This window comes from Myzus persicae, unplaced genomic scaffold, assembly GCF_001856785.1.
Source record: "Myzus persicae strain clone G006 unplaced genomic scaffold, MPER_G0061.0, whole genome shotgun sequence".
In the NCBI taxonomy this organism is placed as follows: domain Eukaryota; kingdom Metazoa; phylum Arthropoda; class Insecta; order Hemiptera; family Aphididae; genus Myzus; species Myzus persicae.
In genome coordinates, this window is record NW_019103184.1 from 162,354 (window position 1) to 187,859 (window position 25,506).

At 28.6% G+C, this 25,506-nt stretch overlaps 3 protein-coding genes and 1 pseudogene across 4 annotated transcripts; 3 read left to right on the plus strand and 1 right to left on the minus strand.

Annotated features, from left to right (window-relative positions):
* Window positions 1-283: 283 nt before the first annotated feature.
* On the plus strand, window positions 284-11,873 carry LOC111033944 (activating transcription factor of chaperone). Its single transcript, XM_022314909.1, has 3 exons — window positions 284-622; window positions 2,478-2,774; window positions 10,662-11,873. The coding sequence occupies exons 2-3, from the start codon at window positions 2,504-2,506 to the stop codon at window positions 11,318-11,320; spliced, it is 930 nt and encodes a 309-aa protein (XP_022170601.1). The 5' UTR covers window positions 284-622; window positions 2,478-2,503; the 3' UTR covers window positions 11,321-11,873.
* Window positions 11,874-15,834: 3,961 nt separating this feature from the next.
* Window positions 15,835-17,859, plus strand: LOC111033970 (annotated as a pseudogene).
* Window positions 17,860-19,252: 1,393 nt separating this feature from the next.
* LOC111033955 (ER membrane protein complex subunit 10) lies at window positions 19,253-21,319 on the plus strand. Its single transcript, XM_022314932.1, has 6 exons — window positions 19,253-19,515; window positions 19,717-19,797; window positions 19,861-20,019; window positions 20,091-20,359; window positions 20,426-20,522; window positions 21,092-21,319. Exons 2-6 carry the CDS (start codon window positions 19,738-19,740, stop codon window positions 21,161-21,163), a joined length of 657 nt encoding a protein of 218 aa, XP_022170624.1. The 5' UTR covers window positions 19,253-19,515; window positions 19,717-19,737; the 3' UTR covers window positions 21,164-21,319.
* Window positions 21,173-24,381, minus strand: LOC111033953 (N-acetylglucosamine-6-phosphate deacetylase). Of its 2 annotated transcripts, none has more exons than XM_022314931.1 (5): window positions 24,072-24,381; window positions 22,597-22,740; window positions 21,990-22,087; window positions 21,618-21,936; window positions 21,173-21,562 (listed from the first exon to the last, which is right to left on the minus strand). In XM_022314931.1, the coding sequence occupies exons 1-5, from the start codon at window positions 24,265-24,267 to the stop codon at window positions 21,351-21,353; spliced, it is 969 nt and encodes a 322-aa protein (XP_022170623.1). In that variant the 5' UTR covers window positions 24,268-24,381; the 3' UTR covers window positions 21,173-21,350. The 2 variants fall into 2 exon arrangements, with proteins under 2 accessions (XP_022170623.1, XP_022170622.1); XM_022314930.1 differs by having other exon boundaries at window positions 21,990-22,337; window positions 22,610-22,740; window positions 24,072-24,377.
* Window positions 24,382-25,506: the final 1,125 nt, after the last annotated feature.

The window sequence follows — 25,506 nt, forward strand, 5'->3', positions numbered from 1 at the left end:
GTTATAATTTTAATATTTTCTCCGAGTCGGCTATTATAATACAATATTAATCTAATCTTGTTCTATGATCTTTAGTATCATAACATCGATAATTGGCATTCGATAGCACGTTGTTCGGCCGCGGCGGGCGTCGAAACAATCGATTGTTGGCACCGTGACCCCTGTGCCCAGCCCACGGAAACCCGTCCTCTACCCTCCGCAACGTCGACGTTACAGACTGCCACTGCTCACTTCTACTTCTACCGATACTTTTACCACAATACTACCACCACTACCGTTTACCTGTACCACCTTTATACGACCACACTACCACAGCCACAAGTCACAACACGCACCGACGCTCCGTTTTTTCGCTCACTACAAGTCTCCACATACAAGTTATAACCGCTTTCACTCGTGACCCCGTAAGCCGTACAACTGATCAGACAACTCTGCCGTTAACCTCTGTCGTCCGCGGTTTTTGCATTTCACTATTTCAGTCGACAGCGAACTACAATCCACTGCAAGCGTGCCACGAGACACCGCCAACATGAAGTGATTCCGGGGTCCCCGTAGACGCCGTACAGCCCGCACACGGCCGTGTGCCCAAACCCAACAAAACGACCATGTCCGCGACGGCGAGGTGAGCGATTTGATTATTAATATTATGTCATTCGTACACGATGCGTCGTGTTCGCGTGCATCGTCAACGCAGCGATTACAGTAATACAGCGCCAATAGTAGGGGTACTAAATCGCATACACCGCGATCCGGCCGGCTCTCCGACAATTTAAAATATAATAATCGTCCGGCGACACGGCAGTGGTGGCGACGACTACCTATGCCGAATGGCCGCCGTCGGACCGCTCGCTCGAGCCTTCGACACGAAGTACATAGTGTCGGCGTGGGCGCGTGCACGGCTGCTGTGCCGACTTAGCATTTTCAAGTGCCCTGTACCTGAGCGGAAACGCGTCACAACCGTTGACGTTTAATATGAGCATTGTGTCCCCGAGTGGTTTGTTGTGACTCGTTTGCCCGCGGCGATAATATTAGGTACCAACTTACCACTCTGTACCACCTCAATTGCCCCAAACGTACTTACAACAGTAGCGCAGCCGTCGTCGTGTACTCGTCTACCATTGACACAGTTGGCAAACGATACGACTACAGATTAAAGTTAATTCAAATTATTCTGTGATACGATTATGATGCCGATGTTGCTCCCGGCACTTTTTGGGATGTAAGAGTATGGCCCAAATTGCTTTCCTTGTCGCACTTTGTCTAGGACTTGAGAACAAAATCAATATTACACTTGTTGATTCTTTCTGCTCTACTCGTTTCTTCCTTAGGGTTAATGTGTTCACCTATTGATTGTAGAATCTAGGCGATCGGCTGGTTTCAATAAACTTTCCCTATACCTTGCAATCAAGTCATCTTGAATCTTGTCCTTACATACAGCATTTACAAACGATATTACCTATACAACCTAAAGTTAAAATTGTTATTTTTCCTCCCACGTGTTGTTATACTTTATTATTATTATTATTATTATTAGAGGTGGTCTTGTCTATTGTACCATATCGTTTTAAAATAAAACATTTCTTACAGCAACATACAGTTGAATTAGATAGATTATTTATATTAAATATCATTTGTAAGTCATATGATATTATAAATTGGTTGAGTTTGTAGCATTTCTGTGTTATAAAAATACTTTAAGTGTAGCACATTAAACTCATATAATAAATATTTAATTAATATTCAAGTAGTAAACTATTATAAGGATTGTAGTTTTCTTATCTTTTAAACTTTAAAGGAGGTACAACAAAATTTAGTGTATTAATAATGTAATAGTATTAATCTAAACGAATAAATACAGATAAACTAGGTTCAGTGAAAACTAGCTCTTATTAATTTGTATTTGTTCATTATCTTTGATAATAATATTTTTTTTAAATTAAAATTACAAGGTTATACTAAACTTTCTGGTGAATACAACATAAATATTTGTTTGTACCTCAATTTTATTATTTTGTATCAAATATATTATAGGTAATACTTATTTATACCTTATTACCCATTATTTATTAATAAACTCTCAGCAATCTAAGGAGATTGAAAAATATTAAAATATTTAGTTAACATACAGCATAAGTATCAAGAAGTTTAATCTACCTATGTTTCAATTTCTGGGAGTTGTTTATTCTGTAAATATTAAATAGCTATTTTATAATCTGTAACAGTTTTTTTTTTTTAATTGCCTAATAGAAACAATCATTTTTCTTCTAGTGTCATTAAACCTATTTCAAATGATTTATTTTGAATAGGTATCAATTAATATATAATATATATATCATCTTGGGTACAAAAATAGTTTAAGAACGCAAGGTGTACAAAATATATTTTTAAATCTAAAAATACCTAAATGTGATGCCTTGTTAAAAAATATTTTTTGTTTCTGAAGTATGAGTTTTAATCATTTTAATTATTTTTTTTAGTGCCAATATGGCTTCCTTATTCAAAGATGGTGCCACCATCAAGAACATATCAACACAAATCATCAACAGCGTACTTTTCACTTCATATAATATTGTATCCAATCCATTACAAAATGTCAGGAATGTCGCAAGTAGTCCAACCAAGCTGCTCGTTGCTTTTAAGCAGCGAGCCAACAACTCCTCTGTCTTCTAAAGCCATATGTAATTTAAACGACACAGAATGGGATAAACTAACAAGGAGTGACATGGCTGGAAAATTATTAGAATACCTAGACAAACTGTATGATAAAAACGATGGTAGGTATTTTTTTAAATTTATAATACTAATTTTTATAGAATTAACAAAAATAAAAGTCTATAGCAACCGTGTTGAAAAAGCACATACTTGAAATTAAAATCACTGCATATAAGTGTATTTTTAATGTAAAAATACTTAAATTGTTCTTTTATATTATGAATCTATATTATTTTCTTAGTCAAAATCTAAAATCGTAATAATTTCTGACTGTTAGTTTTTGAAATACAAATGCCTTAAGTTTGCCTGTTTTAAGGTGTCTATATTAAAAATCCATGAACTACCTAATAATTAGTGTTTTGAAGTCTGAAGCACATTATTATCAATAACATATAAGATTAGTTATAACTAATCCTTAGAAAACTATACCATGTCTAGAAAAATTATAGATAACAGACGTGATTTTATGGTTTCCGATCAAAATATTCATTGGGCTACACTCTACAGCAGCTTTCAAGTATCCTAAGCTCTAATCTATTATTTTATATAGCTGGCCAAACACTGATGCAATTATTGTGGAGTGTTTAGTCACTTTTCTACCGTTAAACTAATAACATTTAGTTAGTTAAAGTTTACGTATCAATTTACTGACAACAGCATCTCATTTATTATTTGGAAATAGTCATTGTCACAAGTTTAAAATGTATGAAACTGAGTGCTCTAATATCACCATATCTGAGATGGTTTCAGGTAAATTTATGTCTATTACTATTTTTACCTCAGCCTTAGTGTTATACATATTAAGTGTTCAATAATCAAGTTTGAATTAATTAATTTATTGTACTAAGTATTATTTCATCAGTTTCACGTAGAAGTTGTTAAATGTTAGCCATAACATAGACGTACAATTAATTAAAGAACAACATAATTTATATTATATAAATTAAAACTTAATTAGTGAAAATATAGGTAATATCACATTAATTAAAATAAATCACTAAATTAGGCACTTTATCAATAATAAAAATAATTATGATGATAGTGGAAATAAAACATCGTTATTGAAAATCAATTAGCTTATACATTAAAAGTTAAAATACTGGCAAATATTTTTTTTAAATTACTATTAATTATTGTGAAGAAGTATTCAGTAATTAAACTAAATATAATCTACAAATATATTAGTTTAAATCGATACATGTAAAATAAGAATAATTTTATCTTAAACTCTTAATAGTTAAAACATTTAACTGATACTGATTCATAAAATTTTTCATTTAGTTTAATTATTATATATATTGACATTTATACATCTAACATTATATTATTTAAAAAAAAATATTTTAATAACTGTACCACTGATTAAACATTCATTTTTAATATACTATTTAATGAATTAAGTGTTTATAGAAACTTGATTGTCTTATACAATTTCTGATAGTCTTTGAGCTTTGATCGCCTTTATTTTTCACAGTCGAAAAGTTGCATAGCTATAAATATTAAAATATATTGTATCATATTTGTGTTTTAATAATCAAATAATTTTTTGTTAAACCTTGATGATTATTATATACCACGAAGATACTCAAAATATGAATATGAATATTTAGAAGCTAATAGAGTTGAATATTACCAAAATATTTTAAGTATTTAATTTAACACTTAAATTTAAAAAAAAAATGTGTTGGTAGTTGGTTATGTATTATTGTATTGTTAAAATAATGTTCTATTTATTACGAGGTGTTTATAAAAATGTTCTCTTTAAGTCTGTAACTTAGTGCCTTAATATAATTTCTAGAATTTTGTAACATGAAACATGTATATTTTTCAACAACAAAAACATCGTAAAATGAATAGACTTTTCCTCTATGCCAGATTTTAAGATCATGAATTAATTAATTAAATTTAGTAACTGAAATTCCTTGAAATATTATTTTTATACAATATTGTATTTTTACTTTTGCTTTGAATTATCTATGCTTTACTATAAAAAATAGTTATGTATATTTTAAAGGTGTCTGATTTCTTTAAATGTTAATACTTAGTACATAAGTAATACAAAAATACACAAATCCTAATTGAAACTTTTCAAGGATAATTACTATCATCAGCTGACAAAAATTGAAATCATTTTTTGTTGATCGTAAATATTGAAAAAAATTGTCATTTTGTGCCCTACTTTTTTATTGTATGCATTAGAAATCATTTTGAAAAACATTAAATAGCTATACGTCATCCACATTAATAATACTTAAGACTTAGGCTTTCAACTCTTGTCAACGTAATGTCTATAACAATGTCACTGTCAAGTGTCAGTTACTAAAAATATTTGTTAATGATAAGTTATAATTTTTAACGACTGCAAAATCACATTTGGTTCCACAACACAATTTCAACCAATCATAGATTATTATGGTAGGTACTTATATAAATATATAAGTATGCCCAGTATGGGGAAGGGGGTTCGCGGGCCCCTCCTATAAACCTCCTAAATCAGTACTGCTAATAATTTAACCATTAGGGGTGTCAATGTCAGTAGTCACATTGTCACCTAACCTATATCTAGCCAATTTATTACTAGTTGTAGTTGATGCTTATTTTTCTATTGTTTTGCGTTTTGCTTCAGTTGAAGTATATAATATTAACACATTAATTTTATGATTTTCCACTTTAATTCTGGCAAATATTTGATGTAAACACAAAACACTGGAAACAGATTCAACTAATGCTTAAAATTCAAAATAAATCCATTAACGTTAAAATTTGTATTAGTCTTTATGAATGTGTACAGTGTAATCCTACCTAATGAGATTTTATATTATGCAGTACAAAAAAAATTGTTTCACTATTTAATTCAATTCCAAGAAATTCATAATAAATATTTATTATGCATAACAAAATATAACTGCATCCCGAAAATGTGAGTTTACAACAAAACAGTTAATAATATCTGATATAAAAATTAAAAGTCTAAACGGACATTGGTGCGTATATATTAAGTATACTAATTCCAAGCACAAACGCCCAAATCCAGCATACACAACGTATTTGTGTCTTTCTAATAAATAAATGATAGAATATTAACTTATAAAATATCTTTATACCGAATTCATACAACCCGTGAAACTCACTCCGATGTATATTAGATATTGACTGAACCTCGTAATTGAGTAAGTCACTTGGTCGTGTTAGGTTTGAATTTGTGGAGATCAACATCTATTTCTAAAAATAGTTTGAATTTATAATATTATTAGTATTTTTTCAAATCAGTATGTTGAACTCAATACTGAAGTTTCTTAGACTGGTGTGTATTGTGTATAATATGTTCGTGGTATAAAAGTGATTGTATAATTAGGCGATAGTAATGTAAGTAATAGTGAAATACAGTTTTTGTGATTAATATTTTTTGAATAACTACAAAATGACTAAAATCGTTATATTTCAACATCCAATTACGTTAACATTTGTCAAAAACTAGCGTTGCGTAAATATTCTCGTATTCTTTTGATTTTTAGTTTTTTTCCGATTTAAAATATGAAAAAATTCTCGGGAATTTCCTACTTTTGCGGCCCAAGTAACACAACTAGATACATATTATTAGCAAAAATCACCCCCAACATTGAAGTCGGAATCATTAATGATACTAAATTTAATGACAGATCCAAAACAAATAGATAAAACACAATTATTGATTTAGTGATATTCATGAAATATTGACTAATGACTATGGAATGTAGTGTCGTAATTCAGTTCGAGTGAGTGAAGCGAGAAAAAACAATCCATTTTTACCTCCGAAAGTGAATCTACCGTCTACACCAGCACACCCCCCATATGATTTTGTTCAGGATGGCCCTGAATACTACAATACTACTATTTATACTATAGGTATACTTGCATTACAAGTTCTATAATGCCTCATTTCTTATTATTCCTTCAATGATACTAGGCACTAAATACCTGGTGACTAGTCGACTCCTACTATTTTTGTTACCTACCACTACTACTACTACTACTATATTTTGATATTCGGTTGCCAACTAGTGAGAATTTATCCGGCTTTAGATCAATATACATAATTATAGCGGTTCACCTTGTTATACTTGCGCGTGTGAATATATGCGTATTATGATAAATACATAATATACAATATAAAACATATTATACTCCATTTATGTGTTATCTATGCACAAAATAAAGAAAAACTTGTTAAAAAAATGACAGACGCGCGCATAGCGAGGTACGCGTAAACATGTTGTTAGAAGTAAAGGAACAATAATAATAATAATAACAATATTAATAATACAAATTGCAAATGTAGGAGGAGGAGGGGGAGGGAGATTTGTTGCCCGGAGTCTTTGTGCGAGATAGAGGAACCAGAGCGGTAGCGTGTCTGTCCGTCCCGCAGTGTTCAGTCAACTTCTCGCGCGGCACAACCAGTTGTTCGTTGAAAGTTTATACACTTCGTTTAATAGATGTATTTTCGTTCACATGGTAGGTCGCAACACATCACATAGTTGTGTGATTATGAAGTTCATCTATCATTACACCTGGAGCAGGCAAATTATATTCAACTCGCAAAAATTGGTAAAAAGAAGGTGAACGGTAAAAGAGCAACATTTTGCACGACATACAAGTGAAACCAAATATCGAAATTTACCATTATTATTTTGTTTTAATTGCTATTACCCTAAATTCCATTTCATTTAGATATCTAGATATAATTCTATAATTGTTTAATTTTTTGTTTCGATTGTTTTATGAACTATATTATATAAACATATATTAGTATTTTACCACAGGCAGGACTACTTTGTATATATTATATTCTGTTGTCTGGTATTAACATAAATTTCGCAATAGCTTGATATTTGGTTTCGTGTCAAAACACGCCAAGGCTGATGATAACACAGCACATGGCTACCGGAATGATTTCATCTCATTGGTGCTCCTCTGGTACGTTGATGCATCTTTTTTATAACAATTATTTCAGTTTTATAGGGTAAATGTGTAATTTGGTATTCTATGTAGAAAACCTAATTTTAATTCATGGTTGTCACAATTTTCTCGATGTTGCATAGTTCATATAATATTTTATACTAACAATGTGCTAAAATAATAAATTCGGTATTATTTAATCTTTTTAAAATTTCAACAAATTATTATATTCCTCATTTTCAACAATTTAGTTAACAGTAAAATGTTATGAATTGATTCAAAGTTTAGTGCATTTAAATGTAAAGTATGCAAGGGTATGAGGTGTATACAAACATGATTTAGTCTAGAACTGTGTTTATGACTTGTTGCAAATTGTAGGCATTATCACATTATTGCTAGGTAGGTTCATTCAACGTTTTTTTGTTCGTTAGATTGGCGGGATTTCTGTTCAATCGAGTTTCGTATTTTTTTTAAACACTTTGTATAGGTACCAGTTTTGTTTTATTTTTTCATTATTTTCCTTTACAAAATTGTTACGTATTTCTAAATTCAAAGACATTTATTGAAAATGTACATTGTTTTAAAATATAATTTATTTTACATTTAATTTAGGTAGGTATTAAATATTTTTCTTTCCGAAAATTATCCAAATATTTATTTGACTGTTTCCTTATTTCCAAGGAAATCCACTATACACCATCCATATAAATATTAATATTTGTTTAACCTCATTTTTAGTTTTAATTTATTTATATATAATAAGTATTAGACAATTTTTGTTAATTTCTTAATCTAAAATCTGATGTTTCGAAAATGAATATATTTAATATACTTAACTAGCTTTGAGACATCTGCACAAGCCTTAAATTATCATATTACATGATGTTGCAGTTTGATAAAATCATTTTGATAAGAATATTAAGTACAATATAATTTCTATTTCCTATCATTTTGTTTCTTGTTGCCTCAATTTTAAGAAACATTTAGAGTATATCTAGGTTAAAGGTTGTTATTGTAAAAATTATATATTAAAATTATTGGAATTGGAGATAATGTAGGCCTGCAGTGTATCAGGAATTGTATGATTTTTAAAACGTTAATGCGGGGAAATCAATGCAAAAAATGGAATATAATTATCTCGTGGAGTAAAAATTTTACTACATAATAAAAACAATTTTGTTGTTAGTGGGGTGTGAATGGTACTTTCTGAATTTTTAAATTTATTATAACTCATATTAATTATCATAGTTGTGCCTACTGCCCATGATTTCCAGTCTAAAAATGTATGATAATTATAATTTTTATCAACTTATGTACCTAATTGCTAATGCTTATAATGACATAATCATTTAGCAGCTGTAATTATTTGTATTAAATTGTTAGAAGTTGAAACATAACATTTTATTTTAAATATGTTATAATAATGTATAAAAAATGACTTATTCAATTAAATAATTGTTTGTAATGTGTTAAGCCCAAAGTCCAGTATTCTGAGTATTCATAACTATTTTTATATTGTTTTTCATCTAAAATTCGATTACATTTTATAAATTCATGTTATTGCGATAGTTCTCTTATAATTTGTTTAAATATAAATAAATACAAACACTTATATTAAGGAAATACATAATATGTTATAATTATATATATATTATATGTTAGACTTTAGAGTTGTATAACTTATGGGGCTATATATATATATATATTTATTTACTTAAGTAAATATGGTTACATTTAGTAGAATAAATCATACAATTGGATATATATTTTAGTCTTATTTATTCGAAAACTTCCTTGACTTATTGACTGCGTCTGGTGATATGAATAATGAAAATATAATAGTCAAATTATAGTATGATGATAAAGTACTCTGTCCTTTGTTACTTTTAAAATTCGTTGTATTTTTACTGTAAGTAAATACATATGATAATGTATTAATAATATTCTGCTACTCGAGGGACATATATAATAATTAAAATAATTACAGTTTATCTCATGATTCTTTTAAGTTAATGTTTGATTGACATCCAAAGACATTTTTCCTTATATATATATACACATATATTTAATGACAACTATTATATGTCGGGTTGACTATTTAGATAAGCAGACGAGCAGCAATTGTCTCAAATGTTCTATGTGTCTATTTGGGTCACTTCATCAAAGGTCAATATTTATCATAGGATGCTTTTACACTATTGTATTGTAAATTGTCAGTGATGGTTTTGATCTTAATATATAGTTTTGTGATTTACCCAGAATTATAACAAAACTAATCATAACTATTAATGTCAATCATGTCTACATGAAGAGAAATAATATTTTATCAAATCAAATCATTAGTATTAGTATTCATTTTCATTGGTCTAATGTATTTAAAAGGATGGAACAATTTAATTTGTCTTGTTCTTATATATCATTATCAATAGTTGTGTTATAACTTGAGTTATTATTAGAGACTAGTCTAATTTATGGATGAGAACATAATATTCCTTTTACTACCTAGTCCTTATCTCCAATGTAGTTTTTTTTTAAATATTTATATTTTAATAAGAGCTAAATAAAATTGGTTAAGTGTTTTTTTTAAACAAATAAAGAGTAGTTTTAAAATTTAAATACTAAAAAAAACCACTCAGAAATGTTAGGTAAAATTTACTCTAATAGTTATATTATGGTAAGTCAATGATGTCTGTGACAAACATCAAAACAAATGCTATTTAACATTTCTCATTGTTAAATCCTCTTAAGTTTAAGTAATTGTTGTATTGGATAATATCATAAAAATATAAGACAGTTTATAGTTTTATGTAATAATTCAAACTTGAAATAACATTTGATATTATTATTACTTAATGCCTATGTTTGAGTACAATTCATCCATAGTTTGTGATAAACTGGCATGAAAGAATTCAAGTATATGTGATTTCAATATAATACTCACATTTAGTTATTTTTTAATAGTTTTTTAAGTATGAGTTTAAAAATACAAATTTAACACAAAGTTTTTTTTTCAGAATCTGAAACTATCACAGATTGGTTAAATGAAGAAAAATTCATTGACCTTCCAATATTTGATGATTTCATGACTAACACTTCTCCAAACAACATTGAAATGAAACCAATGGAATATCAGAAATTTGTCCCTTCCAACAAAGCTATCCAATACCAACCATATCCAACCCAACAGTATGCACCTATGTACTGTCATGAAACGTCCATTCAGCCGAAATTCAACTATGTTCCACCCGCTTCATTGACCCCACCAGAAAGTCCTAAAGATACCGATGTCCTAATGTCTATGCTAGATGATATGCAACCAGAAGAACTCAGTCAGTTGGTAGTCGACGAAGACACATTGTCAGACTTTATGTCGTCAGACGCTAGTAGCCATACCGATTCTTACAGTGATATAACAACTAAACGAGACAAGCCATACTCTCCAAAGGCACCCAATGAAGAAAAGCGATTACGTAAAAAAGAACAAAACAAAAATGCAGCTACAAGGTACAGGATGAAGAAAAAAGCTGAAATCAAGGAATCTGTAGTAGAAGAGAAACAACTTTTGCAAAGAAATGATACACTCAAGGACGAAGCTAAAGAACTAGCTAGAGAAATTAAGTATTTGAAATCACTGTTGAGGGATGTTTACAAAGCTAAGGGACTATTGAATTGAAATACATTTAAAATTTTTGATCTGATTATTTAACTTTTATGGCATATATTTGATTAATAGTTTGTTGGGTTTTCTCGCATATGAAATTTTTATGTATCCTTAAGTATAATTACAGTATTAGAATATTTGGAAAATCTACTTATAACACCAGTGCAGCCATTATCTCCTTGTAAATATATTCTTATTCTTTTTGTACTAGTTTTATTTTAAATATTTTGTATCCATTATAGGCTTGTTAGAACTAACCAAGAAAACTTGTATCATTTTCAAACATACATCTATATCTTGTGATATTTTAAAAACATACCATTACTGTTGAAGTGTTAGTAAACCTTAAATCAATTACTAAGCAACTGTCTTGATATTTTTTTGAACGATGTTGGTGAAGCATTTTTAATAACTTAACACATTTGGTGTTGTATAGTATATAAAATCTCACAAGTTGTGTATGCTTGATTGTTATATTAAATCCCTTGGTTTAGTTAAAATTATTATTTAGATAAAACATTTATTTTTGCATTCTTATTACTAGGTTAAGTCGTATCAAAAAAAATAATAAATAATGTAGCTTAACATAATATTCTTTTTTTTTTTAATTCAAAACCTTATATTGTTTTAAAACATAACATTATTTTAGTTATTATAATTTATTTTTTGATTTCAATTACGATTTTTAGTTTTACTTACAATTTACATGCGTGTTTATTGATTAGGTTGTTATGATATTTGTCTAAATGATATTGTTGTTTCAACTTGGTAATATATTGTAAAGTTCATTTATTTCTCATAAAAATGAACAATTGTTTTGCAAATGAAACAATTTGGTGTTGATCAATTTTTATCTCAATTTTTATTTGTAACGGGATTAAACTACTTTAATTTAATTTGAATATATATATTAAGATGACTGTTTTAATTTTTAATAATTAATAAAAATTATTCTAAAAACTAAATATTTTGAAATGTATCTTAAAAAAATTGGTTTTATTTGATTTGATAAACCTTATTTTAGGTTGTTTAAGAGAAGATGTCAGCGCACTATTTGTTGCATATCTGACTCATGCACGTTTAAGACAAAACATATTTACTCAAAATAGTTTTTTCTGATTTTTAGATACTCTTTGTGTAAAATTTCCTATTATAAAAATTATATATTTAATGGTTTGACATAAAATATTGTCTGAATATTGTCTCAGAAAAATAAATAATAACTTAATATCCTTTTAAAGTTTCAATACAAAACTGGGATGTTAAACCCACATTTATTACTGTCTATCATTTTGGTAATAGGTATTTACTAAGAAGACTACTTATAAATTGTATAAAAAATAAAATAAACTAATATGGTTCACATCTTCTTTGAATATAAAATATTTATATAACTGCTCATGTTATATACTTTTATATGAAACTATACTAGTAAAGTAGTAAACTAAGTAACTAAATTTATAGTGTTAAATGATTTGTTGTTAAATTTAACACATTTAATGAACCAGTGTCAGGCCCGGATTAACACTACTGTAGGCCCTAGTCCTAGTGCTAATATGGTGCTGTAGTGTTCAGTATTCAAATGATTAAGAAACCTAATGTTTGGGAGATGTAGTGTTAAATCTCAGCGTTTTTAGCCTTTTAAAACGAAAATATTTACAACATGAAAATCATCATGATATTTTACATTTTAAGCACATAATAAGTTCTATTCTTGTTACATAGTTATGTTATTATTACTTAATATTACAACAGAAATAGTATAAGTTTAAAAACAAGTGTACTTCTCATAAGTGCCTCCTAATAAGCCACGAAACGGAGTACTATATTTAATAAAACAAATAAAAAAAGTAATATTAATATTGAGTGTGTGAAATGTTGCAACCCAGAAAGTTCACAAAATCGGAAATACACTCTTGACGGTTACGAATAATAATGACAAAAAAAAATTGTTTTTAGCGAAATTGAAGTTAACCTACTGTAGTACTATTTCCTAAAAGTGAAATGAATTACTTTAATCATAGTAACATCATCAAATATACTAAGTAGTATTAATATACTAATATCATAGGCTGACAGACCGTGATTTTATATCATTGAATTCAAATTCAGCATCATTCATTACACTATTACAGTGACCCACTTGGCACTTGTGACCTACCCACTGTAAAACAGAGCGACATCTCCTTACACGCTTTTTAAATGAATAACAAACATGATATTTTTTTAAACAATATATCAATTATAATCTATATTATTATCACCGGTTTCATAATACTATGGAGGCAAGGTATACTTATAAGTACACTTTGTATATATTTAATATAATAATATATTAGCCATAAGGTATATCCATAGATAAACATTTAATGTATTACCTGAGATAATTCTTTAGTTCACGTTCTCACAAGTTGTAATTAGGTTTAAATAATATGTCAATTAAAGTAAATCATCAATTAGATATTTTTAGTCTTGATCATACAATTAAAACGTTTTTTTTTTTTAATTTTAAATTAATGCATTTAAAATAGTATTTAATAGGGTTCCTAATATTTTTCTGGCCTACACCAAAACATCGTTACGATAGATTTGACTAGTATAAATCAGAGGCGTACCCAGAATTTTTTTTTTTAGGGGGGGGGGGCTAAATTCAAAAAATTTTAACATTAATAGGTATTATTTATTTTAAAATATGTACAAAAATCTTAAAACTTGTTTACAATCTTATAAAGTTGAGATGCCTTGGTCCTTTTTTCCCCATTACTGAGTACTTCTGAAGTTCGAACATCGATTTCTCTGTGAATATGAAGAAAAGCTAATCCATTCAGTCGATTCTCACTCATTGTATTTCTCAAGTATGTTATTATTCTTCTCAAAGTGGAAAATTATCTTTCTGTTGTACTAATCGAAACAGGCAATGTTGAGAATATTTTTAAAAGTATAAGTATAGTCTCAAATAGAGTATCATTACACAAATTTAATGCATCGATTGCATTATGTGGTAATGAATGATTTGGGCATTGGAATTTTTGATACCATAAATCAAATTCGGCTACTGCAGCGTTAACACCATTATCTGGTATATCATCTTTAAAAAATTCTAAAAGTTTTAAATGATGTGATTTTTCTGTTTGATTAGGAGAATTTCCAATTGGTAAAAGACACTTAAAACTTTTAATAATACATTTCTGCTTTGAAAATCGGTCGGATATATTGTTTATAAAAGAATCTAACCATGGAATAAAAATGGCACGTCTATAATATTCTTTTTCATTTTCTGCTGGTACATTGCATCGTTTGGTTTGATTTTTTGTTGATCTGGGCATAGTAATTGTTAGTTCTAAAGCATTAGCAATTTCGTTTGCTTCGTCGAAAATAATTTTAAATTCATTTTCAACATTAGTTCGTATCTCGCGAAGAACGAATACTACACCGTCTACGTTATTCAAAGCCTCTGAAATATCTGAATCACTCGATTGAAGAATTTTACTGACTGGTAAAGTATAACTTAACATTTTCTCTGCACACAATAGTGAAATAATAAAACTTGATTGTCGAATCCCACTTAACAGTAAGAACGCATTAGACGATGAATCTTTACAACTCCATTACTGTATATATCTTCTAAAGCTGCAACTACGGGCAACAACATTTGTTTCATTATAATAACCGAATCATGACGTTCAACCCATTTGGTTGGACAAAGTTGCTTTAATTTCGTTTTATTTGAATTATTAGTTTTAATAATTTAAGAAGAAGCCCCATCAGCCTTGTCCACGTAAAAAGTTTAAATCAATTCCAACATTGTTTAATGTTTCTAAAATAACACCTGCCAAGTTTTGGCCTGTTGTAGATTGAACAGGAACAAATTTCAAAAATTGTAACAAAAAACAATTAACAATTAAAAACGAATAAATCAATAAAAAAAAAACCAACGATGTCGACTTGAACAGTTGAACGACAATACTAGTTGAAAGTGGAAAGTTGAAAGTGGAATTTGTCGCCAAGATACCTGCGGTTTGAGATAAACTAAATTGTATCGATAAAAATGTATAATCTAGAATTCTAGACGTTTCCGGTATCCTACACACAGTACACAGTTTCAACTAACGACGTCGCGACGATAATAATAAACAATACAGAGGTCTCTCCCGGGGCCCGGAATGACAGGTATAAATATAATATAATATTATGTTATACCACTTATACCTAATGTTTAAATTTCGATAGTTGATATTTTTTTTTATAATAATTTAAAGTCAAATGTCAATTGTCAATAAACCTAATAAAATATGTTTTGGGGCTAGCCATTTGGGGGGGGGGGGGCTAAAGTCCGTTAGCCACCCCCTTGGGTGCGCCCTTGGTATAAATTATTTTTGTAACTCGAAAATTATTTTCGCGTATTGATCACTATCCACTAGCTAAGCTACCTTGAAGCATCTACGTGCGCATCGTGTTCAGGTGTTCTATACGTTCCCAGTATTAATTGTTGAATCGTTGTACGCTGTTAAGTCATATAATTAAATATGTCTACCGTAGATTCTAACGACATCGTAATGCTGGAGTTAACGGAAGGAGAAAAGATGAAGAGGATATTTGAAGAGCTGAGATCGGCAAAGTTCAACAATCCAACTAAATTTTCGACACGGGTTGGAACTTGGCCGACGTTGAAAAGACACAAGTCTACGCCGAACGTGGCCACGACTTGTCATCAACCAGCCGCAGCAAGAGACTCCGAAGTCTCCCACCAGTGTTTGTCCGCTCCAGCCGAGTTGCCCTGCAAGCCTTTTGAGCTTTCTGAAGTGCTCACACAAAACGGACCCCCATTCAGTCCATCGGACCTCGAGATGTCCGTTCCAAAGGACGCAGGATCCAACAACGCATCGCTGCAGGATAATGGTGCTGTGAGTCCGATGGCTACTCCGAAAGGAGTTAACGCGTTATCGTGTACGTCCGTGCAGTCGGCGCCCGACCTGCCAGCAACATCGCCCAACGTCCGGGAGACAAGCGAATTTGAAGACTGTTCAGCGCAGAGTCGATGGTCCTCACTTCCTCAGCGCCAAATATACTTATAACTTTTGGACTGGTGGACCACCCGGAACCAAACAAATTATAACCATCTTATTTACTCTTTAAGTTAAATTTAAAATTTTCATGAAGTCACTTTTTGAGTTATTACATTTAACTTAAGGTCTTTTAGGTCACCAAGGAATAACTGAGGAATAAAAAAGCCGTATATAGCACTATTAGTACTAAAGTATTTAAAAGTCAATTAATTTTGTAGGTTAAAAAATGGAGGGGACCGCAAATACTCGCTGCCAATTGCATTTGAAAAAGCAAAAAAATAAATAAAAAGACTTATGAATAAACTTAACATTAATTGGTATAAAAAAACGGGAAGAGCTGGTACGGGATACCTACAAATAAATCCATTTCAAGAAGAAAGAAAAAAATCATATAAAATGATGTATAGGATAATTGGAAATAAAATAAGCTGGAAACTAGACTACAGTCAACAATTCATTAATAATAATAATAATAATAATACAGTAGGTTGAATCTGTGGCGTACCGAAGAGGGACAAATGGACGTAGCCATTTGGACGTAGGGACAATTAAAAAAAAATGTTTAAATGAAATAAAGAATAATATTATTATAATATAGATCATTATCAAAATATATTAAATACAGGGTTTTTCTATCATCTAACAAAAAACTTTTGTAAAAAAATAAACGAAATGGGTTTTGCTTCAATGTATAAAAATCATGCTGATTTTTCATTATCTATAAAAATTGTGGTAGCTCTTTCATTTGTTCCAATCGAAAACCTAGATACCACTACCGGGCACTACACAACAATTAGGAGATGATTTACCAGAATGTTTACAACCTTTATTTGACTGGTTTGAGGATAATTATGCTCGGAGGGTTAATAAAAACGAAAAAGAGGTCGTCGGGCAGCATTATTAACACCACACATTTGGAATTTACACCTACGAGTTTTGAATGGTCACGATAGGACTAACAACCACGCTGAAGCAGCTATAGACGATTAAAATATGTCGAAATGGGAGTTCAACATCCTAGTTTGTAGTCTTCCATCAACTGTTTACGAAAAGTACAAGCTGAGCGAGATGTATTTTACAGCTAACTTAAAGCAGGTAAGAGTCCCTCCAAAAAATTAAATACATTTATTGATGCGGATAAACGTATTTTAAGAATTGTTCAAAGTTATGAAACTAGAACTATAATATCATTTTTACACGGAATCGCTCAAAATACTTCTCTGCATTAACATCAAATGTATAATTTAATATAAAAAAAAACTTATAAGATATTTTATAAATTTCACAAAAAATTACATCTACACCAATATCTTCTTATCTCCCACCTATCATCACGTACACTTCCTGACAATCCCCCTCGCCGCCTTATTAGACGCTGGTGTCGTGATCTTCTATGATTCAATGTAAAATAAAAAAATAAAAAATAAATCAATAAATTATGTTTAATTTAAATCTGAAGGGTTCTATCATTGGATGGCTTCTCTTATCCTGTCATTCTGTCATTATATTATATTGTTTGTTGTACATATTATCACATTTACTCATTGTGTTTTCAAAATACAGATTGTAAATTTTCAAAGAGAAAATAAATATATTTTATATATTCTATTTTGGACATATTATAATTTATAATAATTAGTACAAATAACTTTTTTTGATATTGTATTTTGATTGCTGGTATACCTACAAACGTAATAAAAAATTGTTTGGATACATTTTTATTTTTAATATTTTATGTAATAAATAATTTGTATATTTAAATATTTTGTATTCGTTTTTGTTTGACGAATAAATATTATAATACATGCAAATAACTTATTAATTTTATTTACTGCTTTATGATTTCGATTATAATTTTTTTTTACGTCCGATTGTCGACAAGTCTAAACGGCCACGTCCATTTGTCTTAGATCTGTGGCGTACACAGATATTTTCATTGGGTGGGGTTATCGTTATATAACAATTTGATACACATATTTACTATGTAAATATTATATGAAAATTGTTTTTTAAATGTTTATACTTTTATACAAATAGTGGAAAAATAATTGGGGTTTGAACACCGCCCCCCACCTCGTCCCATATTATGTACGCCACTGGGTTGAATTAATATTTTCTGAAAACATTGAATGTATAAAATATAATAAAAATACAAAATGTTTCAAATGTTTCAAGTTAACATGAAAAATATTCTTAAATTACAACAAAATAACTAAAATCGTATATATTTTTTCCACTAAATAATTTCTTCCTATAAAAAAACCGTGTTAATTTATTTTTAAATATTTTGGTTGCAGTACCTATAAGCTATTAATTTCTGAGAAATTTTGTTTAAAATTCAATTCTCATACATTTTTAACTACAAAGTAATTAGGTAACAAATTTGCGTGATTTTGATGAATTCGTCTTTATAAGTAAACTTTTTTCTCTGTTCAAGATACAAACAATTATGAGGAATCTTGTATTGAATTTTAAAATCTAAGATCTAAAAATCAAAAATATTATGAATTTCTATCTTAAAATTATTTTTCGATTTGACGAATTTTATCAAAATTGTAACTTTGGACACTCATATAAAACTATTTTTTAAGTTACGCTTGTTATTTTTGAATTACACAAACGACAAATTGTTATTTTAATTTTTCAAAAATTAAAATCACTTTTCTTACTTAAATGGAAGCCACTAATAAAGTTATACCACAGATTATATTTTCATATAATCTGCGGTTATACTTTACTTTCTCTTAAATCGTGGTAGATCACAGAATAATATAACATTTTTATATTATTACGTATGGTGGCAGTCTGGGTAGGCAGCGCTTCCAGCGGTAGTTACATGTACTTATAACTACTGTAATTTGTTACTTGTTAGTCTGTTATCATACTATCATAGTACCCAATTGCTAATGGTGTAAGATAATATTATTAAAATGTTAGCTAATAACTAATAAGTTTTTTGTTTAAGACTTAAGAATTAAGCTTAAAAATTGGAAACCTAGTACCTATTATAGTAGTGAACGCTAAACACTAATTGTTAGAATATGTTTATGATGGAAACTAAAGTTCCGCCTTTCATTTTATAAATCCATTTTGAGTAATATTAATAGTGATTACTGATTAGTGAATACAACTAGCTATATAGTGAGTAATCTACTTATACTGATTTATTATGTATTTTGAATGTAAGTTTGTTAATATCGTAGTCTGTTGACATATCATTAATTGTATTTTCTGTGTGACTGTGTAAACTATAAGTATGTAATATAGTATCTGTTACTGAATTCAAGCAAATGGTTTTTTTTTGTGTAATCTCTTATGTGAATTATTTTTTTTATTTTAAAGGATTAAACAAAAAACATCAACATGATCCATTATAAACTAATCTTCTTATTTTGTTCTGTATTAAGTGGTATTTACTGTTCAGTAAGTAAAATTAATTGAAAATAAACTGACAAATAATTGCAATAAGTCAATTTATTTTTACAGGACACAAGTTATGATTCAATATCTGACGTTTATTTAGAACATGAATTGATTCCCAATGCTGGTTTCACCAAACGCAGTTCCATTCTTGTTAATTTGGAGTCCAGGAATGATGTTGTATCTACTACCGCTATTAATGACTCAGACATACAGTTATTAAATGTAATCATTTAATAAATATTCAATTAACTGTTTTATATTTATCAATTATATATATATATATTTATTTATAGCAATTAGCATCTAAAAATGAACTATACAGAGTGAAAGTCACCGTCAGAACATTATCCGGCAAAGAAACAAGTTTTCTTACTTTTACTAGAGCATGTCTTATAGTTGGATCCAAATTAAATGATATTCTAACACTACATTTGGATCATTTAGACTCTCCATTTGCGGTTAACTTAGCAACTACATCAAACAACTGTAACAGTTTTAATGAATTGAGCACAAATAATTTTACAACTACAGTATTTTTCAGAAGGCCAGAAAACAGTCCTGTGTTTGTATTTTGATTTTTTTTTACATTCAAATATTTATATTTAACATTATGTTTGGTTATTTGTAGACCTGATACCGCAACTTATATTCAGAAGATGGAACGTGAGCGTGACGCAAGGGAAAAAGGAAAATCAAGCAATAACAAGTCAATGCTTGGTAAATATGTAAGTAAAAATATATTTAAAATTATTAAGTATACCCAAGTGCACTAAAACAAATTTAGTTAACAAGCCATCTTTTGTTCTTCTAATAGATTCTATGTTGATATACATATAAGTTGATATATATATATATGTTGCACATATATTTATTTTTTTAGTTATTTACAAAATAGATCTTGCCCTCACATTCGTACATAAGGTCACTATAGGCTCATCCATCTAAGTATTTTTCAAACAATTTCAATTTAGCTAAATAAAAACTCATTATGATGTTTTATTTTGAAGAAACAGAAATCGACAATACTCTTGTACCTTTGACATTGATAAAATTATCTTAAAAATTATTATTGAATAGGTATTTTTTTTATCAGTCAATCATTTGGAAAAATTAAATACTTTCATGGATAATAACAACTTATTTTATAACTAGTGTAAATCACATTTAATAATTTATTTACAATTGAAAAACCAATTATTAGTATGGCCTGTTCAGTTATGAATTATTGTATACTAGTTAAGTTAAGATTTTATTTATTCCAAACATCAACTCATTAATAAACATATTTTTTCAGTGGATGTATATATTACCATTAGTCATATTTATGATGATTGCTGGTGCATCAAATCCAGAAGCAAGACAGTAAATCCAAAAATGTACTTCTAAGTTGTATTTATTTTATTATGTTCTTTAATCAACTAATGGAACTATCCCGTTGGTGTCTTTATGTTCAATAATTTAAGTTTCATAATATGTACATTAAGTGATATTATTGATTAAATTACAATATTTGGCTTAAAAATTAAAATGGTGAAGTAATAACTAAAAAATATTTATGTACTTTTTTTCACAATATAACCAGCTCCACTCTTATGTTCAAATACACACTGTCCATTGATCCAAGTTGATTGAACATTCAATTTTTGTCCCAAAAATACAAAATCAGCATCAGCCCCATAGTTAAGCGTGCCTTTAAATTGTTGTATCCCTAAAACTTGAGCTGGATGTAAAGTTATTGTCTCAATTGCTTCAGCAACACTACAATCTTTTAAGATATTTTTTTTAATACACAATTTTACCAAATACGAGTTATAACTTACTTGTTGATTTAATAAAATATCTCATACATTCATCTAAAGAAGTCACGCTACCACATAATGTATTTGTGTTTGCTATGTATGCTTTTGAATTCTTTACTTCAATTTGCTTATCACCCAAATAATGAATTCCATTTGGTAGCCCAATGGCTGACAACGCATCTGTTACCAATATAAGACCTTTTGGGTTGACTTTATGGGCTATTTTTAATGCTGCTGGATGTGTATGAGTACCATCAGCTATAATACCAAAAAATAATGGCTTCTCGACAGTAGGTGGACATGCTATGAGTCCAAGCAACCCTGGATCTCTGTGATGAAACTATAAACACAATTCGTTCAAACAGTTGTTGTTGTGTAATAAAGTATACCTACAGGAAGCATTGCGTTAAATAAATGTGTAATGAATGTTGCTCCATTTTTTACTGCTTGTATACTGGTTTCCATATCTGATGTTGTGTGTCCTAATGATACTACAATTCCATTATTAGATAATAGTTTGATTACCTCCATTGAACCATCAAGTTCTGGAGCTAGAGTAACTATTCCTATATTATCCAAGCTACCATAAGTATCTGTCAAGCTAGAATTTCCTAAGGTTTTTATATTAGAAAGACTATGTGCCCCAAGTTTTAGACTACTAATGAATGGACCTTCAACGTGTGCCCCTAAAACTGCAGCTCCTTGTTCATTGCCACGACAACGTTTGAACTTTGGTAGTGTCTAAAAATGAAATATGTGTAAAAATGATGATATAACTAAATTATGAAAATTGAAACCTTCAAATAATATAATAGAAAATAACTATTGAAATAATATATACTTTTAATGTTTTTATTAAATTAATATTAAAATCTATACACCTACCAATGATATAGTTTTTAATTTTCCTAAAACATTGTTTTGTAGTGTATTAACAATTGTACCCAACAAAAACTTATAGTAGGTACCTAAATAATTTAAAGGTAATTTAATACTGTACTGTCTATACTTGCTTCATGGTAATTTGAACTGGTTGTTGTAACTATAGTAGGACAAAATCCAGTAACACCGTATTGTAATAATCCTTTTCTAACTTTATCAAGTCCATCTCCACTGTGATGAGTAAAATCGACTCCAAAAGCTCCTATACATATATTACATTTTTATACTTTAAACATGATTTAGTTAATAGGTCCATTCAATTTTAGTGAACAAACTATCAATTTTTATGCAGCTCGACAAAACTTTTTCTTTTACTCGGTTTATTTATTTTAAATATTTTAGAATAATTTCATAAAAACTAATTATGTATTAAATAGCTGACTGGTGACTTAATCGATAGGACGATAGATGTACCCAAAAAATGTAACTATTTGAAAATAGGGTAAATATATAAAAACAGTATTACTATTAATAATTAATATACAAAAAGATGCTCTTTTGTAATTTAACCATTTAGATCATCAAAGATTAAATCATGTGATGGATTCATAGACGTGCATTAAACATTTGTTTTGTAATATGCAATAAAAATTCAATATGCTTGGTAAGGACAATTAGCAGGTCTATACAATTTTCACTATGGATTATAAATGTATCCAAGTTAAATCTTAATTTAAGTAGGTATGCTTTTCATTTCACTATATGGAGTGATCCCTAGTTTCAAATTTCTTTTAGTTATGGGCAAAAGGGATTATCTCATTGCACCGCCAACACAAAACTGAATTGTTTTATAGTGTGTGAGATCTTCATATTTAAAGGATAGCTCAAGTGCACAACAAATTGTGAATCACAGAAATCATGGTAGAGTGCTCAAGAAGCCACTGAACTACTTGTAGGTAGCTAATGACACCATTATCAAGTATTGCATAAAATAACATCATATGAATATACTATACAAATAAATACAAAATTGGGCAAAAGTTTTGGCAGTACTTATCATTTTATAAAGAAAGTATAATTTAAAATAAACATTGCAATAATTAGCTGTAGATGACACTTAACTAATATAAATACTGTGCATTTTAATATTCAATAAAATATGAATATGCAAGAAAACTATAGTCCATAATGTATTTATTAAGATTTACACAAACATTTATAAACATGGCAAACCAAGTCTTATCTGTTTTTATTTTGTAAATAGATAAATGTTTGTTCTTTGATCTTACACAACTTCAATGTGATGTCAATTTATAGTTGAATAATATTATAGTAATGGCTTTTAATCTATGGTAACAAGGTCATGAAGATAATAGTTTATATTTTATTTTTTTTTAAATGAAAATGGGGAACCTTTATTATTAAAATATTGTAATTAAATTAACATTGAACGTGATTTATAACTTTTCTGGAACTTTGAATGCAACTATGGAAAAATGTTGGTTAGAAATTGTCAAATTGTGGAATAAGAAATACATGAGTAAGTTATTCATGCTATGTTAGGATTGATAAAACATATAACTTTATACTAACCGTTAATTTGCAGATCTATAAATCCAGGAGTTATTAAAGATCCTAGGCAATCAATTTCAATGTCTGGAACTTTTTTATTGTCATAAAATATAATTTCTGGATTTGCTATTCGACCATCCACAACCCATAGGTCATGTGCAAGAATTTTGCCATCTTTTAAAATGTTGCAGTTAAAAAACTTAGTGACAATATTCATATCTGTTGGATCACTTGGATAGAAAGAACTATAACTGCAGCTAATTGAAAGATAACTGAACAGTATTTGTAATATAACTTACCACACGTGCCATATGACTTATTAGGATTTAACAAGGTCATAATTCATTACATATTTTGTTACATGTAATTGTTATCATTGTTTTCATATATAACTATCTGTTTATGTAGAGTAAACAATTTGTTTTATTGCAACTTAAAATAGTACATCATAATAATATAGATTAGATATAAATAATTCGGTAAATAAAACAATTTCCTTAGTTCTTAAAATTAAAAGAAAAAAAATAACAAAAATATCACCTAGTATTTTTTAGCGATTCAGTCTTCTTAAATATTTACAACAAAATTAAATATTTAATATATAATTATGATAAATATGTTTATGACAAGGAAGATTTTTTTCTTAACTTTTTCACATTTACAAAATAAATAAATAAGATTTGTAAAACAAGAGCAGATATCTTGTCACGAACAATTAGTGATAAACATGGATCTTGGTCCTAAAATTAATAACTATTTCAAATAAAATCAATTTTTTTAATTCAGCATTTTTATCATGAAATTTATTTTATTTATGCTTCATGCCTCTTATGGCCAATATGAAAAAAAAATGGCTTTAGTTGTAGATGACTAGATATTTAAATTAATTCCATGTTGTTATATAAGTATAGAACCAAGAAAATAATTATTAAAAAATTTATCGAACTATATAATTTAAATTAGGTTTGTTTTATAATCACGGAACGTTAAAGTTTGAGCGAAAAAGAAAAACACTTGCTTTGTTATCTGTGTTAAAAAAAAAAAGTAATAACAAATAAAATTACAATTGGTACTAATTAGTAACCAATATAACGAAAAAATAATATCTTAATATTGCAATTACGTATGAGAACACCAACAACAAGTTAACTAACAATTAAACAACATGCATGTCATAAAATAATGATAATAATAATAATAATGTGAATGAGTATATATACATAAAATATATAATTAAAACTTCAAAAAAATTGTTTTGCCTATTTCTAGATTAATTTGACTAAAAAGTTCACTAGATTGTTTAAACGAGGTAAACGTCCATTATTTATAAAAAAAAAATAATATAATATATATACTATGTATATAATAAATGACTTACAATATATATCTTAATACAAGAAATTTAATATTATGAGACTTTTAAAATAAAAACAAAAACAGCTCATACATTTTTTTA

What these genes read in the sequence shown, in the direction of transcription:
- LOC111033944 (XM_022314909.1), top strand. Translation starts at nt 2,504, where the DNA reads ATGGTGCCACCATCAAGAACATATCAACACAAATCATCAACAGCGTAC. An exon ending in ACTGTATGATAAAAACGATG is followed by an intron (nt 2,775 to 10,661) that starts GTAGGTATTTTT and finishes TTTTTTTTTCAG; the next exon opens with AATCTGAAACTATCACAGAT.
- LOC111033953 (XM_022314930.1), bottom strand. Translation starts at nt 24,267, where the DNA reads ATGAATATTGTCACTAAGTTTTTTAACTGCAACATTTTAAAAGATGGC. An exon ending in TATTTAACGCAATGCTTCCT is followed by an intron (nt 21,937 to 21,989) that starts GTAGGTATACTT and finishes TTGTGTTTATAG; the next exon opens with TTTCATCACAGAGATCCAGG. An exon ending in ATATTTTATTAAATCAACAA is followed by an intron (nt 21,563 to 21,617) that starts GTAAGTTATAAC and finishes ATATCTTAAAAG; the next exon opens with ATTGTAGTGTTGCTGAAGCA.
- LOC111033955 (XM_022314932.1), top strand. Translation starts at nt 19,738, where the DNA reads ATGATCCATTATAAACTAATCTTCTTATTTTGTTCTGTATTAAGTGGT. An exon ending in CAGACATACAGTTATTAAAT is followed by an intron (nt 20,020 to 20,090) that starts GTAATCATTTAA and finishes ATTTATTTATAG; the next exon opens with CAATTAGCATCTAAAAATGA. An exon ending in AGGCCAGAAAACAGTCCTGT is followed by an intron (nt 20,360 to 20,425) that starts GTTTGTATTTTG and finishes GGTTATTTGTAG; the next exon opens with ACCTGATACCGCAACTTATA.